Source organism: Anoplophora glabripennis, unplaced genomic scaffold (genome assembly GCF_000390285.2).
Source record: "Anoplophora glabripennis isolate ALB-LARVAE unplaced genomic scaffold, Agla_2.0 scaffold41, whole genome shotgun sequence".
NCBI classification, from domain to species: Eukaryota; Metazoa; Arthropoda; class Insecta; order Coleoptera; family Cerambycidae; genus Anoplophora; species Anoplophora glabripennis.
In genome coordinates, this window is record NW_019416901.1 from 1,628,961 (window position 1) to 1,643,931 (window position 14,971).

Below are 14,971 nucleotides of genomic sequence, written 5' to 3' on the forward strand. Positions count from 1 at the left end.
TAGTTGAAATTGATTTAAAAAAATATTTCCAATCCTGTATTAACCTAAGCGTAGTCTTAATCACAACGCGTTGTTTTGTACGACTTGTAAGGTTAGTACTTAAAAAATAGTGGAAAAATTGTAGTTGGTAACTACTAGAGATAGAATTGCTGAAAATCAAAAGTAAACTGATGCAATCTAAGCTTTTATCTACTTGTTAGTAACTTATCTTATATCTTAAGAACAATCAAGAAATTCGTTAATACGTCCAACTGAAAGCCGTAGTTGTATCCGTATGTAGTTGTTCTTAGGCTTAAATAACTACCTAAATTGTAGACATTGCCTACAAAATTAGCAAACTGAACACTTATCTTGAAACACTGTTTCGTGTTTTATTTTTCTAGAAGTATTAAATACGTAAATCATTTTTGTACAGGTTATCATCTATTGTCATTTTAAAACTATAAACAGAAGAATTTGAATTCTATAAAAATTTATTTGTAAATTTTGTAGACTAATGTCTAGTATTAATTAACTCTTTCTTACACTGACATTCAATCCACTTCGCACCATTCGTAAATTGCACTTAAATGTCTCAGTGTCTGTAAGTAGTCTAGTTATTTCCATTTACAGACAACAAATTTTTCCATTTTCATGGACATTCGCAAAACTTCATTTTTCAAAGTTTCATCCTGACATTTTTAAAAAATGATACATCAGTCAGCATAAAAATACAAGGTACAACCATGATACAAAGGCTAGAAGAATGATATTGCTGTGAACTGAAATCGGTTCAGCGCTTGACGTCACGTGGAGAAATGTAAGTGTTTCATTTATAAAGTAATTCTTGTGCAGCTCTTTCAGAATTTTTCTTGGATTCTGACGTATCATTAAATAAAAAATCCAAGCATTATAGATGTTAAATATATATGTCTGCAAGCTTCAACCCAGATTGTTTTAATAGTTTCATTATTTGGAAAACATGATGTCTTTATTAAAGAATTTCCTTTGGTTATCTATTAATAATACTAATACTCACTACAGCAATCGCGTTATTAACAGCGCTGCCCATCAGTGCTACACAGACTATATCCATAAATCGCTATTTGATCTCCACATGACGTCACAATATGGCCGCGGGTGTGCGCAATGTCATATCTTTTAGTCTTTGTATCATGGTGCATCCAGACTTGTTTGAAATGTGAAAGGATTAATTAGCCTGCTGCACTGTCCTGTGCTTAAAAAGAACTTCTCGGAGTTCTTAGAAGATATGTTTCACAATCTACTTCACATTTCATAAGGCTTACCTATAACGAATTATGAAACTATATTTTCAAAGCAAATAAGTACCTGGAAGCAGACTATAAGCAAAATTGGGAAATCTCAGTGTATTACATCATTGAAAATCACATATTTTAATGGAAAAATCCCGCTAGTAAATCCAGTGTTCAAAAAAAATCAAAGCATGTGCCTAAAAATATCGGATAAGTTTTGCTTTTAATCCAAAAAGGGTTGTGATTTGTTCGTGCGTTTAATTTTAAGTCGTTCTCTGTATGGAACAGTAAAAGTAGCTGAAAAAGTTGGTGGAAAAGCTAATAAGCGTCAGTGGTTGTCACGGTTGTTTCAAAAACTGCGACAATGCAACAATTATATTAGAATAATGGGATTGTTGTTACTGTAAATATATGATGCTAACTAATAGAATTTCCACCTCCCCCCATTTTTATGTTTCATCCATACAGATGGTTATCATGGACAAATAATCCATTGTAATTATTATTATTAATAGCTTTTTATATATTTTACTATGTTACACAGTTGCCTAATGTAAAAAGCACTTATTAATGTTAGCAACTTAAAAGTAATGAAATCGCCTGAAAATTTAGGTAATAGTAGTAAATGTTGCTGTGATTACTGTCTAAACTTGGTTTGATTTATGTGGATAATCATTTTGTAAAATGAAAATCATTTGATTTATTGTTATAGTTGTTATAAGTTGAGCATGTAGAAAGGATGATCATCTAACTTTAGTGAATTTATTGTTGATATTGTTAATATTTGCTAGGAGGTTGTTGTTAATATACGCATTTTACCATATATTGTTGTTTTAATACCTATCTTTTGAGACCAACACGATAATTTTTAAGGAAGTTGTAAGTGAATCATATGATTTAAAACTAGAATTTGTCTATTTTTCGCTTCAAATATACGTCATTTTATATTTAGTAGAATAATTTAGTTACTATAAGTATTATAAAAGTTAGTAGAGATGATAACAATTTCTTTTAAGTCATTGAAAAACTTATAAAAGAAAATTAACCCACGTAGTTATGCAACATGTTATACTAGGACCTCGGAGAATATTATCTTAGAATATTATTCCTTTCTTTGTAAGCTTACAATCTATTTGTTATTTCAACTTTATTCTAAATATTTTATATTTTAATAGTTATTGAAACTGATTAGACCGAAACAAGAGGATACGTTTTTTAAAGAAGGTTACGTTTCTACTTCTATAAAATCTTTGATTTTAGTATCACACAAAAGCCGTGTTCTTCTCTGTCATTAGAACCAATCAAAGCTTCACATTTTTAAACTGACCAATAATAGTATACTCATAGAATACACTGAATTAAAATTATGGATTATAGAACACGCCACATTTCCTCTCGTCTAAGGTTTGTGCGTCTGTGGTTCTAATCTTAACCTCAACTTTAAAGCTGCAGAGATGTTTAAAAATACTTTGAAAATTTTTCAAATTAGCATTAATTTTAGAAATTTAACGAAAGGTATAATTTCACATGACTTAATAGTATTTTTCTCAGTCTCATATTTTAGCTCAGATTAGTATGTCTTCTTCAAACAGAGAAAAATGGGATCTGCTATCAGCAGTTTGTGTAGAACGAAAACCTGTGATAACTCCTGCGTTAAACGACTTGGAACAGCAATACAAACAGTATTTACAAGAAGTAGAGTTTGAGAAGAGTTTAAAATGTGATCATGAAATGAAACACGAGTCTGAAAAGTAAGTTGTATTTTCTTATAGGGAAATACATTTATTGGTTAATTTTGTAGGAGAGCTATAGAATCTTTAAAGAAAGGTGGAAACTTTGATGAAGAAGTCAATTTAAAACAGACTGCTCAAGACTTTGTTGACGCTGCTAATGAAGAATTGGCACAATTTAAGCCGGCGGAAAAAGTCACTGGTGTGATTTATTTTATATTGTGTTAAACTTCTTTCTGAGAATTATTATTTTAGAACCAGACAAAAACAACGACTTAAAGTCTCTTGAGAGAAAGTTGGATAAACATCTTGTGCTTGTCCTGGATCAAAAAATTGGTGACAAAAATTATTTTATGCTTCCTCAAGGAGTTAGACAGGACGGTGAGACTTTAAGGCAGGTAGGATACATTTTATACTAATATTTTTAGTGCTACATTATTCCACTAGAGGGAACCAGCATTTGATTACAAAACGTTTGCGTTTTAGACAGCGGAAAGAGTTTTAAGAGAAAATTGTGGTGACGATATTAAAGTACAAATTTATGGAAACGCGCCTTGTGGATTTTATAAATATAAGTACCCTAAAGCAGTCCAAAATACCAATGGTGCTGTAGGGGCAAAGGTAATGTAATAAATAACATGTTTAATATGTTTATATCGTCTTGATCATATTTTAGGTTTTTTTTTACTTTGCGAGGTACGTTAAAGGTCAACTTCCTCAGGAAAAAATTGATTATAAGTGGCTCGATAGGACAGAACTGCAAAAAAATCTCCCTTCCGCTTACAGTAACAGTGTATCACAATTCCTTTTAAACAATTAATCGAATAGGTCTAAAATTGTTAAATAAAAGTATTGTTTGTATTGAACTTGTTTTATTTTATAAATATTAAGAGTTCCCACAAAAAAGTGTATTTTAGAAAGACTACAGTTCACTAAATACCAGTAATTTATGCTTTTCAAGGGCACCGAAGAACGATAAACGTAAAGCAAAGAAAAAAGGGCTGAGATTATATTCATTTTCCTTATTTTTGATTTTAAATGTAACAAACTAATTGCAGAACAATTTTTTTAAGTGTCAAATAGTCATCTTTCGGTGTTGTAAATACTAATAATATCTAATTTCAATGAAAGTATCATTATTATCTACAACTTCAGCGGGTAAATAGAATAAAAAGCTCAAATTTCCTTTTTTTATGTAGGCAACTCTCAATACTGGTTTGTGTATTCATGGTTGCCAATTACGAAGGTATAAAACTTAAAATTTAATCAAATCTTTTGTCCCGAACCAATTTGAATCAATAAAATGTTTATTTTCGAAATGAAAAATAAATTTTATATTAAAAAGTTTATTGTGTACCTTTGTTGTGGGAAAAAAATAAAAAAAAAGGATGTCAGAAGTGGGATTCGAACCCACGCCCACAGAGTGGACCAGAACGCTCGAAACCTACATTGCAGGCAAGGAAACCTTGAGTCTGGCGCCTTAGACCGCTCGGCCATCCTGACATATAACAAAAACAGTTTTATTATCTGTTATTAACATAACAATATCTATAAATAGTAATATTTTTGTTTTATATAACTGATAAAAGATTAAGTTAATCTATTAGCTGACAACAATTCAATCATGCATTATTAATTTGCACGTATGAACACCTTACATGAATTTATTTTGATTTTATAATATAATTTATACAAAATTTTTAGAAAAGACAATTCATCAATACGCTGTCTTAAGGCGGTTTTCCACTAAACGGACAAAACAAAAACAAAAGACAAACTTGTTTCGAATAAAACAAAACTGTAACTTTTCGCAAACTTTTTGAAGACTGGCGTGTTTTGCGACAGTTGGAGTTTTGTTTTTCGGGTCCCGCTTCAAAAAGGCGGTTTTCCACTAAACGGACGAAACAAAAACAAAACACAAACTTGTATCGAATAAAACAAAACTGTAACTTTTCGCAAACTTTTTGAAGACTGGCGTGTTTTGCGACTGTTGGAGTTTTGTTTTTCGGATCCCGCTCGAAAGCGGTCACATCAAAAGGTTTTGACGTGTTTTGAAACTCAAGTCTGTTTAGTGGAAACGGTCGTGTTGTGTTTTCTATTTAAGTGATCCAACCCAATATCTATGTTGGCGTTTTCTTCTTCCCAATAACAATATTTTAATCATTAATGAATTATAGCTATTAACAAATATATATGTGTACGGTTAAGGTNATATAAAACTTTGAATTCCAGCAAACAACCAAATTTAATTCACTCAATAGTGAAGGTGGATTTTCTCGTCTTGCAACGAAGAAGTCACTAAGCACATATTAGTCCATTTCACAACAATCAGATTTATTTTTACTTGATTATAAAGTTATTAAGCTAATTCAAACAATATCAAATATTCTTTCTAAAAAATACGAGGAATATCTACAAAGTAAGGGTACAATTTTTTAAAAACCAAAACAGCAGTATATTTATAAAAAAATTACGTATTGATAAAGGTACATTAAACACTATTTTTCGACGTAGACGTCTTCAACTTCAATGTACTTTGTGAGTCGAGAGATTAGCTTCCTGATACCTTCGTCAAAAAAATCTCCCGCCGCCTCTCAAGTCCATTGTTTCTCGGTGTTGTGGACGTCATCGTCGGTAGAAAACCACCCATAAACACCTTCAGAGGAAATAAAAGATGAAAATCAGAAGGTGATGATGTTCCAATCAAATGAATCCAAGAATTGCTTTGTAGCTTTGATTGTGTGAAGACGTGCATTGTCATGCAACAAGAACACTCTCTTCGTTAACATTCCTCTTATTTTATTCTTCATCGCTCTCCGTAGTGTTTTCAGGGTTTTACAGTACAGCGCAACATTAATTGTTTCCCCCTTGAGCAAAAAATCAATGAGAAGAATACCTTTACGGTCTCAAAACACAGTTGCCATGATTTTTCGGGCCGAAACAACGGTTTTGATTTTTTTTGCTGATGGTGAAGACTGATATCGCCACTGCCTTTTGTTCTCAGGGGTGTAGTAGGCCACCCACGTTCCGTCGTGTCACAATACAGTCAAGGAATTGTTCACCTTCCAGTTCTAAGCGCTCGATAAGTTCACATGAAGATGCGATTCTGTTGGCTTTGTGTTGAACCGTAAGCTGTTTTGGTAGCCACCTCGTACCCACATTTTCGTTTCAGTAATGATTTCATTCAGAAGAGATCTGTAGATCTATGAAAACACTGCGTTCATCTCGTCCAAAGTCAATCGACGGTTGCCACGAAACATTTCTTCGACCTTGTTCACCACCTCATCAGTCAAGATTGAGGAACTGTTTGTTCATCATAGACATTCGTTCTGCCAGTTTTATACACCACTGTTGTTGTCAAACTACAACGTGCCAGTTTACGAAATGAATCAGGACGAGGAAGGCGTTGTGGTAACATATTTTGCTTACATTCTTCTCAAGCGAAAACAGAAAAGGAGAAAGAAAAGATTTTCGATTCATCCCTTGTACCGGGCAAGAGATGAGGAAGGGGAATTTCACACAATTTTCTACAGATTGATAGATGATCCTATCAAATTTGTGAAGTATTTCCTAATGAGTTATCCAAAATTTCGAGACCTATGGGAATTGCTTCGTCCACATATTCAGCTTAAGAACTCAACATTTCGATATATCTATCTTCTAACCGCTGGCAGGTTCCATGTCGCGAATCGCTTCCTCGAGCAATTGGTAACCAACGGTTGGCGCACAGCAGGCGCACAGTTGTAACGGAACAGTTCAAATGAAAAAGAGAATTGATGTTTTCCGTGTTATTATATGGAGAAATATAAGTTTGAGATTCTAGACGACACAACATGAACGGAACATGGTCGGAGCACAGTACCCTAAATGAAAACCAGCCTTAAATTGTCGATGATCATGATGCCAGATACCAAAACGACTTCCATATACCTAGTGCATGAAGAATACAAACAGTGTATAAAGCCATGCTTTTTTAAGGTTTTAAGTGACCTTAACAAATTCCCAATTGAATCAAAAACCAGTGAAACATCATATACTTTAAAAAAATTATAATTTTTATATAATGGCATACATTTTTGAACAAACTTTCATTGATTTTGTAGTAAGTGTGTCATTGCAAAAGGTTATATTGTTTTATGTTTATTATTAAGACATTCCCTGCGTAAATTTTTACGCAGATGTTATCGAAGATTGGTTTTTATCATCTTTCTTCTGCTTTTTATGAACAAAATTCACTTTGAGATTAAACAGACCCACTTTACAGTAATACTATAGGTTTTTGACTGTTGAATCAGTTACGAGATGATCCAGTTCGTAATTTGTGACCCGCTGCGATTTTTTCGGAAAATCAGTGTGTAGGGATTTTTTAATAAAAAGGCAAAAATACTAGGAACGCAGAAAATAAAAAGTTCTCAGTGGTAAACGAACAAACTAAACCAGTTTTTTGTAAGATTCCAGCCAACGCAATCAGAAGACATTTTTAAATTCGCGGAAAGAGTTCGCGAAGCGTGACGCTTCTGGTGGCTCCCTTGAAGGGAAGATTAAGAAAGGTGGAGTCTCTGAACCCGTGGGAGGAGTCTGCGAATATAGGGGTTGATGTCTATTAGGGATGCTGCGGTTACGCCGCTTAGAGCGTAAAACTTCCCATTTATCACCACCGCTGTCACCTCATGTCACAGTTTATCAAATCTCTGTATCTATTACGGATACAGTCCCTCGGATTTTTGTCTGTCGGATTCCTCCTCAATTTTTTTTAATCCATATCGCAATTAGAGTTATTATCTGCATATTATTTAGTGTTTAATCGTTGTTTCGTCATTGTTTGTTATTTTTGTGTGTGGTATTATGCGGTAGTGTTTTTGTTTTCGATTTAAATGAACTATGCAAGAGCACAAATCGTTTTTGATAAAGGATCTTTTGGGCGACGTGCTTAGCCAGTCGAGTACTAATGAAGGTAAATAAATAATTTTGTTCCAACACTCAGAAGTTATCTTTAAAATAGAGTAAAAAATATATATGTGCAGAATTTAATTTTAAAAATTTTTTACTCTTGTTAAATTTCAAAAAAACTTTATAGTTTTCAAGAAAAAACGTATTAACTGACACAAGATATTAACAGTGTTCATTAGAAAATAATGCAAAAGTCAGTAGTAGGCTTTATCTTTCAAATTTGACAATTGGCCAAATAAATTTTACTTTACTTCTCTCCTAATTCTACAAAAAGAAAACAAGTTCCTAGGTAGTTTTTAAATAAGCGAATATTATATTAAGTAAAAAACACAAATAAATAATAAAAATAATAAATGATATTTTTTCAACAACAATCAGGGGCAATTGTTGAAATAAAATAATTTTATTACTAACTGACAAGTTTGAAAGATAAATCATTGCCTACTACTGTTTTTCGATTATTTTCTAATAAACACTGTTAAAATCTTGTTTCAGTTAATACGGTTTTCTGAAGCATGTATTTTGGCTGAAAGTGATCATTTCCAACATTTGTTATAATAAAACATAGTAAAGTAATTTCATTGTTAATTAATTATGTTGTTAAAATTTTAAGTAAAAACACACTTGATCAAAGAAATCAATGTTGTTGTTAATCGGATTAAAAAAGTGTAAAGAAAATAATACAATGACGCATATGGTGACACCTGTAAGTATATGACTATACCAATCAAATTTAGAAAAAATAATCAACACATACATTGAAATCGATAAATAATGTAATAAATCAAAGTATTTTATATTTTTGTTGTTCTGTCATCACCTTTGGCAAATATGAACACGTAAAAACTATCTATCATGTCCTTATTTTCCACATACTTGATTGAGTAGGTATTTCTGATAAATTATGTCAAGTATTTAAGTCATCATTGCAGACCACTATTTGTTCAATGTCAAGGATTCAAGTCGATACAACTTGGTGCTATCTGGTGTTCTTCATGGTTCAATTCTAGGTCCATATTACTTAACATTTATGTTAATAATTTTTAACTGTGTCAACAAAGTTAAGTCGTATTTTCTTGGCAGGCGACAATTTGCCCAATGTCAAAGATTTAAGTCGATACAATTTAATGCAATGTCTGGGTTCCTCAGGGTTCAGTTTTAGTCCCATTATTACTTAACATTTATATTAGTAANTAAGTCGATACAATTTAGTGCAATGTCTGGATTCCTCAGGGTTCAGTTCTGGGTCTATTATTACTTAACATTTATATTAATAATTTCTTGCTGTGTCAACTATTTAGCCAAAACTTTATGGCGGACAACAATTTGTTCAGTGTCAAGGATTTAAATCGATACAATTTAGTGCAATGCCTGAGTTCCTCAGGGTTAAGTTTTGGTAACATTTATGTTAATAATTTCTTGCCTCGACGTCAAGTATTTACTATATGTGGAGGACTTTTATTGGTCAGAATAAGCGCAACATATTCTCAGAAGCAGAGTAATTATTTTTTTCTTATGACATAGATGAAACTCCTCGTTATCAAGATCTATAGTTACTGAAGTTTAAATAATTAGAATTAAAGTGACATATTTTATATACAGGATATAGAGGGTGTTGCAAAAAAATTCCTATAAACGTAGGACCGCAAAGGCTTCGTTTTCGAAATACAGGACGCCAAAAAAAATGTTTTTATTTATAATTTCTAAATTTTTCACTGGAAATCGTTAAATTTGGGTCATTTATTTCGCCATAGTGACAGCGCACATAATTTTTCAGTGACAGTTACCAACTATGTTTTTTTTAGAAGGTACTGGTTTCATAGATAGATTAGCATGATTTTTTAAAATTTTCAATATCTTGAAAGTCGCTCGCTAAATGACAAATGTGCGAGGGGGCCTTATTGCTCTAAAATAAATGAGTTTCCTAAAAATAAAGCAAAAACCAGTAGAAAAACCAGTGGCGTAAGTTTTCTGGTCTAAAATCAATAGGTACTCCCCCATATCTACGCCCCTGATGGGTCTGAAATGCAAACGATTATACCAAATTATAACCCACGTATCATAAATATATTGACCCAAATTTAAACGATTTCCAATGAAAAATTTAGAAATTGGCAATAAAAACATATTTTTAATTTTTTTTTTGACATCCTGTATTTCGAAAACGAAGCATTTGCGGACCTACGTTTATAGGAATTTTTTCGTATTTTTGTTATCTAGAATCTGCTCTAGAATTCTCAGAACATTTTGCAACAGTTCTCAATGTTCGGAATATGTAAAATGTACTTGTAACTATTTTCTGTATCCTCTTCCACTCTTAAAGCTTTCGTGGTTGGAAAATTTGAATGAAGCTGCTTAAAACCTATTCTTCTACTTCCTTTAGTACCTAATAGTCTCATGAAAAGATCCACTCCTGTTCTAAAACCTCATCCAATCCAGTCTACAAAATACATCAGAAAAGTGTAGGGCCTTAAGAGAGCGGCACCAACTATAAAAAATCCCGAATCCTCCCCGGGCGGTAATTAAGGCGAACTCTCGGCTCGCCCGGCAGGGGGCGCTTTTTGCTGGGGATGCACCGAGAGATCCTCCAATTAGACCCCTGTTGTCTTCTATATGCGTTTTGAATAATCCGTTTCCCTTGTAATAATGAGTAAACCGCTTTGTCTTCCGCCACGCCCGGGGCCCCATCTTGGACGAGTTGCTTGCGAATGTTTCGGTTCTGAAAGCAATTGTTTCCTCCAATGCCCACTTTCTTCCGACTTTTCTGATTAAAAAGATTCAAATGTATGGCATTCGAGGTGTTGCCTCAGAATTGATAAAATCTTACCTGCTGAATAGGAAGCAGTGTGTTGTAGAAACGGACGATACTGGTGCTCTCATAAAGTCAAACGTAATATTAATAGAAAGGGGTGTACCTCAGGGATTGATATTGGGTCCTTTGTCGTATGTTTTATACACAAATGACTTGCCCTCAACAGTTGGTGTAAAAACTATTATGTATGCTGATGATACATCTATAATAATTGGTAATAAAAATAAGGAATACCTAAAACAAATGGTGACCGCCTGTCCTATTTCTATAAAAATAATTTTAAATTAAATAAAGAAAAAACACAAATAATCAACTTTACATACCAAAAGGAGGATAATGAGATTATACATACTACTGGCAATGACATCAATAGTAATAATAATAATAATAATAATATTCATCCCTTCAGATCTTACAAGCAAAAGATATAGGACAAGTCAATATAAGAAATATGAAAGTATATATGATAAAAATTTATAAAAAAGCTAAAACTTTTATATTAAAAACATTTTTGTTTTTTCAGTAATAAACTCACAATAAGCTGTCAGATTATAGTGACTAACCCTGTACATTAGAGCAGATCTAACACCAGTTTCATTATTGCTCATTGCTTCAATTTGAAGACAAGATCATACATTTTTTTTATCACTAATCCTTCCAGTCGACTCCGACGCCGCTAGCGACCGTCAGGACCTCGACGTCGAAGTCGCTGGCGAGCCGGACGGCATCTTCGTAGGCGTTCCGGAGAGCCAGGGGGAGGCGGTAAAGGGCCGCAAACCGCGACGCCGGAGGACGGCTTTCACGCACGCGCAGCTCGCCTACCTGGAGAGGAAGTTCNAATAAAAAGATTCAAATGTATGGCATTCGAGGTGTTGCCTCAGAATTGATAAAATCTTACCTGCTGAATAGGAAGCAGTGTGTTGTAGAAACGGACGATACTGGTGCTCTCATAAAGTCAAACGTAATATTGATAGAAAGGGGTGTACCTCAGGGATCGATATTGGGTCTTTTGTCGTACGTTTTATATACAAATGACTTGCCCTCAAGAGTTGATGTAAAAACTATTATGTATGCTGATGATACATATGTATGTAGGTATGTATCAGAGCATTATAGACCAGTCATTATAGGTACCTTTTTTTCGGGAAAAAAATACTATTAGAAGTTTCTCTGCGGAATATTGTTCGGAAACGTGTTATAAACAAAATATCAAAAAATCAACTCGAGGCTAGTAAAGAAACTAGATGAACTAAGACATAAAGTTGATCAATGTATACAAAATTTAAGTGAATTTAATAATAAATAATGAGGATTATATGAAGTGCATCAATAATAATGGCGGTCACATTGAGCATCTGTGACCATTTGTGTTTTAGTTGGTTTTTATTAATTAGGCATTAAAATTCTGTTAAAGTTAAGACTTGCTAAAGTTAAGAATGATTTTTATTATTAACATAAAATAAACGGATAACTTCAAATTTTTCGTTCTCACTAAACATTATTTCGGTGTTAAACGGGTTTGTTATAGGAAATAAATTAATGATGATAAATAAACTTCTGTCAAAGTCATTTGTTTGTTCCGCGTGCCTCGTCCATAGCCACTGCGATCCGTCAGACATAAATTTCCCTTCTGTTTTTTCAAAACTGAAATATGTTGAAAAGTTCTGAATCAAACAGAAACATATTATATATTTTTGAAAAGAGAAAAATTTAACGAAGCTAACTATGCACTAATATATAGGGTGTTCCATTAATTATTTTTAATTCAGTGATTTCCGTTATTCGATTGTTTTTTCTAATACTGTATTATAAAAATTCATAAAGAACAGCTAAAATTTTTGTATTAAAAACTTTTTTGTAATTTCAATAATAAACTCACAATAAGCTGTCAGATTATAGTGACTAACCCTGTACATTAAAGCAGACCTAACACCACAGTTTCATTATTGCTCATTGCATCAATTTTAAGACAAGATCATAAATTTTTTATCACTAATCCTTCCAGTCGACTCCGACGCCGCTAGCGACCGTCAGGACCTCGACGTCGAAGTCGCCGGCGAGCCGGACGGCATCTTCGTAGGCGTTCCGGAGAGCCAGGGGGAGGCGGTAAAGGGCCGCAAACCGCGACGCCGGAGGACGGCTTTCACGCACGCGCAGCTCGCCTACCTGGAGAGGAAGTTCCGCTGCCAGAAATACCTGTCGGTGGCCGACAGGAGCGACGTCGCCGACGCCCTGAATTTGAGCGAGACACAGGTCAAAACGTGGTATCAGAACAGGAGGTAACCATATTTTTGTGGACGGATAACATTTATTTATTTATTCTTTCATTTATTTATTTATTCATTTATTCGTTTGTTCTTGTTTGCGTGAGCAGTTATCCAGGCAGACGGGGCCAGTTGTAGGGTAGGAAATAGTTACGCACATTTTTAGTTAAAACATTAAAACAGACAAAAACATAAGAATGTGATAAAAGTGGAAATAAAAAAATTATAGTCTGATAAATTAATTTAATATGAGAAAAATAAACTCTACCTATTTGAAATAATACCCTTTATTTTGTTTTTTATGAGACAGATGTAATGAAAAGGATTGAACTATACAGGGTGTTCCACCTAAGAGTGATTCTTCTGTAACACTAACTTACACCAGGAAAATTGGAGAAAATAAAAGAGAAACTCGANCATTTTTTTTATCACTAATCCTTCCAGTCGACTCCGACGCCGCTAGCGACCGTCAGGACCTCGACGTCGAAGTCGCTGGCGAGCCGGACGGCATCTTCGTAGGCGTTCCGGAGAGCCAGGGGGAGGCGGTAAAGGGCCGCAAACCGCGACGCCGGAGGACGGCTTTCACGCACGCGCAGCTCGCCTACCTGGAGAGGAAGTTCCGCTGCCAGAAATACCTGTCGGTGGCCGACAGGAGCGACGTCGCCGACGCCCTGAATTTGAGCGAGACACAGGTCAAAACGTGGTATCAGAACAGGAGGTAACCATATTTTTGTGGACGGATAACATTTATTTATTTATTCTTTCATTTATTTATTTATTCATTTATTCGTTTGTTCTTGTTTGCGTGAGCAGTTATCCAGGCAGACGGGGCCAGTTGTAGGGTAGGAAATAGTTACGCACATTTTTAGTTAAAACATTAAAACAGACAAAAACATAAGAATGTGATAAAAGTGGAAATAAAAAAATTATAGTCTGATAAATTAATTTAATATGAGAAAAATAAACTCTACCTATTTGAAATAATACCCTTTATTTTGTTTTTTATGAGACAGATGTAATGAAAAGGATTGAACTATACAGGGTGTTCCACCTAAGAGGGATTCTTCTGTAACACTGGAACTTACACCAGGAAAATTAGAGAAAATAAAAGAGAAACTCGAAAAAAGTCCTATCCGCGAGATCATTGTAAAATTGTCTAAAGGAACATAATACAAGACATCTCTCATCTCGTGAGTCAAAAACTTTTGTTAGCTAACTTTTCTATTTAAACAAATAAGTGAGGAAAACAGTTTTTTCACTTTGCAACCATTAATTTTAGCGAAAAGTGACTCTCAGACGGCTTATAGAGAGTAAAATTATCTACAAAATGAGACTGGTTAAATTAAAATCGGTTAATAAACAAAAAAGTTATTGCAGAAAAACAAGAAAAGTGCCGATTTTTTAATTTGTTTATAACTATGGCATTTATTGTTAAAATAAAAAAAAGTACCCTCTACGACCAACAGGAGCCAAGATAAGAATTTTTTTTTAAATCGTAGCGCAATTGTTTATAAATATTAAGACTTGAATTTTTCACTAAATACAGTTTACGACGTAAACTACGATTTCCCGTGAATTGCATTGAAAAATGTGGAAAATTAACGACCCTTTAAAGAGAAGGTACTCGCTAAGTAAACCGATCGGCGGTCGGCGGCGTGGTGGTGGGGGAAGCTCGTCCAAGCGGTCGCAAGCGAGAGAAAAGTTCAAATTGATGCGCGCTGTAAATTTTGCAATATCTCGGCTTCTATTCATCGTAGAAACTTATTTTTTATTACACTGGGGTAGCTCGACGAAAAAATAACAATGGGCATATTTACGAATTCGTAGAATAGCCCTGAACCCCAGGAAAAATGCATCTTTTATATTTAAATTTTTTTAATTTACAAAAATGTCACAAAAATTATTGTTAAACGAAATATTAATTAAAATTTCAATTTCGGAATTATTTTTTTTTAAAGTTAC

General features: G+C 33.8%; 2 protein-coding genes and 1 non-coding gene across 4 annotated transcripts in view; 2 read left to right on the plus strand and 1 right to left on the minus strand.

Moving 5' to 3' along the window:
• The first annotated feature begins 2,670 nt into the window (after positions 1–2,670).
• Positions 2,671–3,844, plus strand: LOC108917213 (39S ribosomal protein L46, mitochondrial). Of its 2 annotated transcripts, none has more exons than XM_018723698.1 (6): positions 2,671–2,768; positions 2,818–3,004; positions 3,055–3,185; positions 3,239–3,381; positions 3,470–3,604; positions 3,660–3,844. In XM_018723698.1, the coding sequence occupies exons 1-6, from the start codon at positions 2,708–2,710 to the stop codon at positions 3,801–3,803; spliced, it is 801 nt and encodes a 266-aa protein (XP_018579214.1). In that variant the 5' UTR covers positions 2,671–2,707; the 3' UTR covers positions 3,804–3,844. The 2 variants fall into 2 exon arrangements, with proteins under 2 accessions (XP_018579214.1, XP_018579215.1); XM_018723699.1 differs by having other exon boundaries at positions 2,681–2,768; positions 2,823–3,004.
• Positions 3,845–4,372: 528 nt separating this feature from the next.
• Positions 4,373–4,486, minus strand: Trnal-caa. Its single transcript has 2 exons — positions 4,449–4,486; positions 4,373–4,417 (listed from the first exon to the last, which is right to left on the minus strand). It is a non-coding gene; the product is annotated as a tRNA-Leu (tRNA).
• Positions 4,487–7,864: 3,378 nt separating this feature from the next.
• LOC108917180 (homeobox protein engrailed-2-A) overlaps positions 7,865–14,971 on the plus strand; it is a 9,781-nt gene continuing 2,674 nt past the window's right edge. The window contains exons 1-4 of the mRNA XM_023455666.1: positions 7,865–7,937; positions 11,407–11,578; positions 11,655–11,836; positions 12,751–13,024. Of these exons, the coding sequence (XP_023311434.1) occupies positions 7,865–7,937; positions 11,407–11,578; positions 11,655–11,836; positions 12,751–13,024 (701 nt within the window). The remainder of the gene's footprint in view (positions 7,938–11,406; positions 11,579–11,654; positions 11,837–12,750; positions 13,025–14,971) is intronic.

Bases quoted from the DNA above. Each gene is read 5' to 3' on its own strand.
- LOC108917213 (XM_018723698.1), top strand. From the start codon at position 2,708: ATGTTTAAAAATACTTTGAAAATTTTTCAAATTAGCATTAATTTTAGA. The intron at 3,005-3,054 runs GTAAGTTGTATT...TTAATTTTGTAG, and splicing joins ATGAAACACGAGTCTGAAAA to GAGAGCTATAGAATCTTTAA. The intron at 3,382-3,469 runs GTAGGATACATT...TTTGCGTTTTAG, and splicing joins ACGGTGAGACTTTAAGGCAG to ACAGCGGAAAGAGTTTTAAG.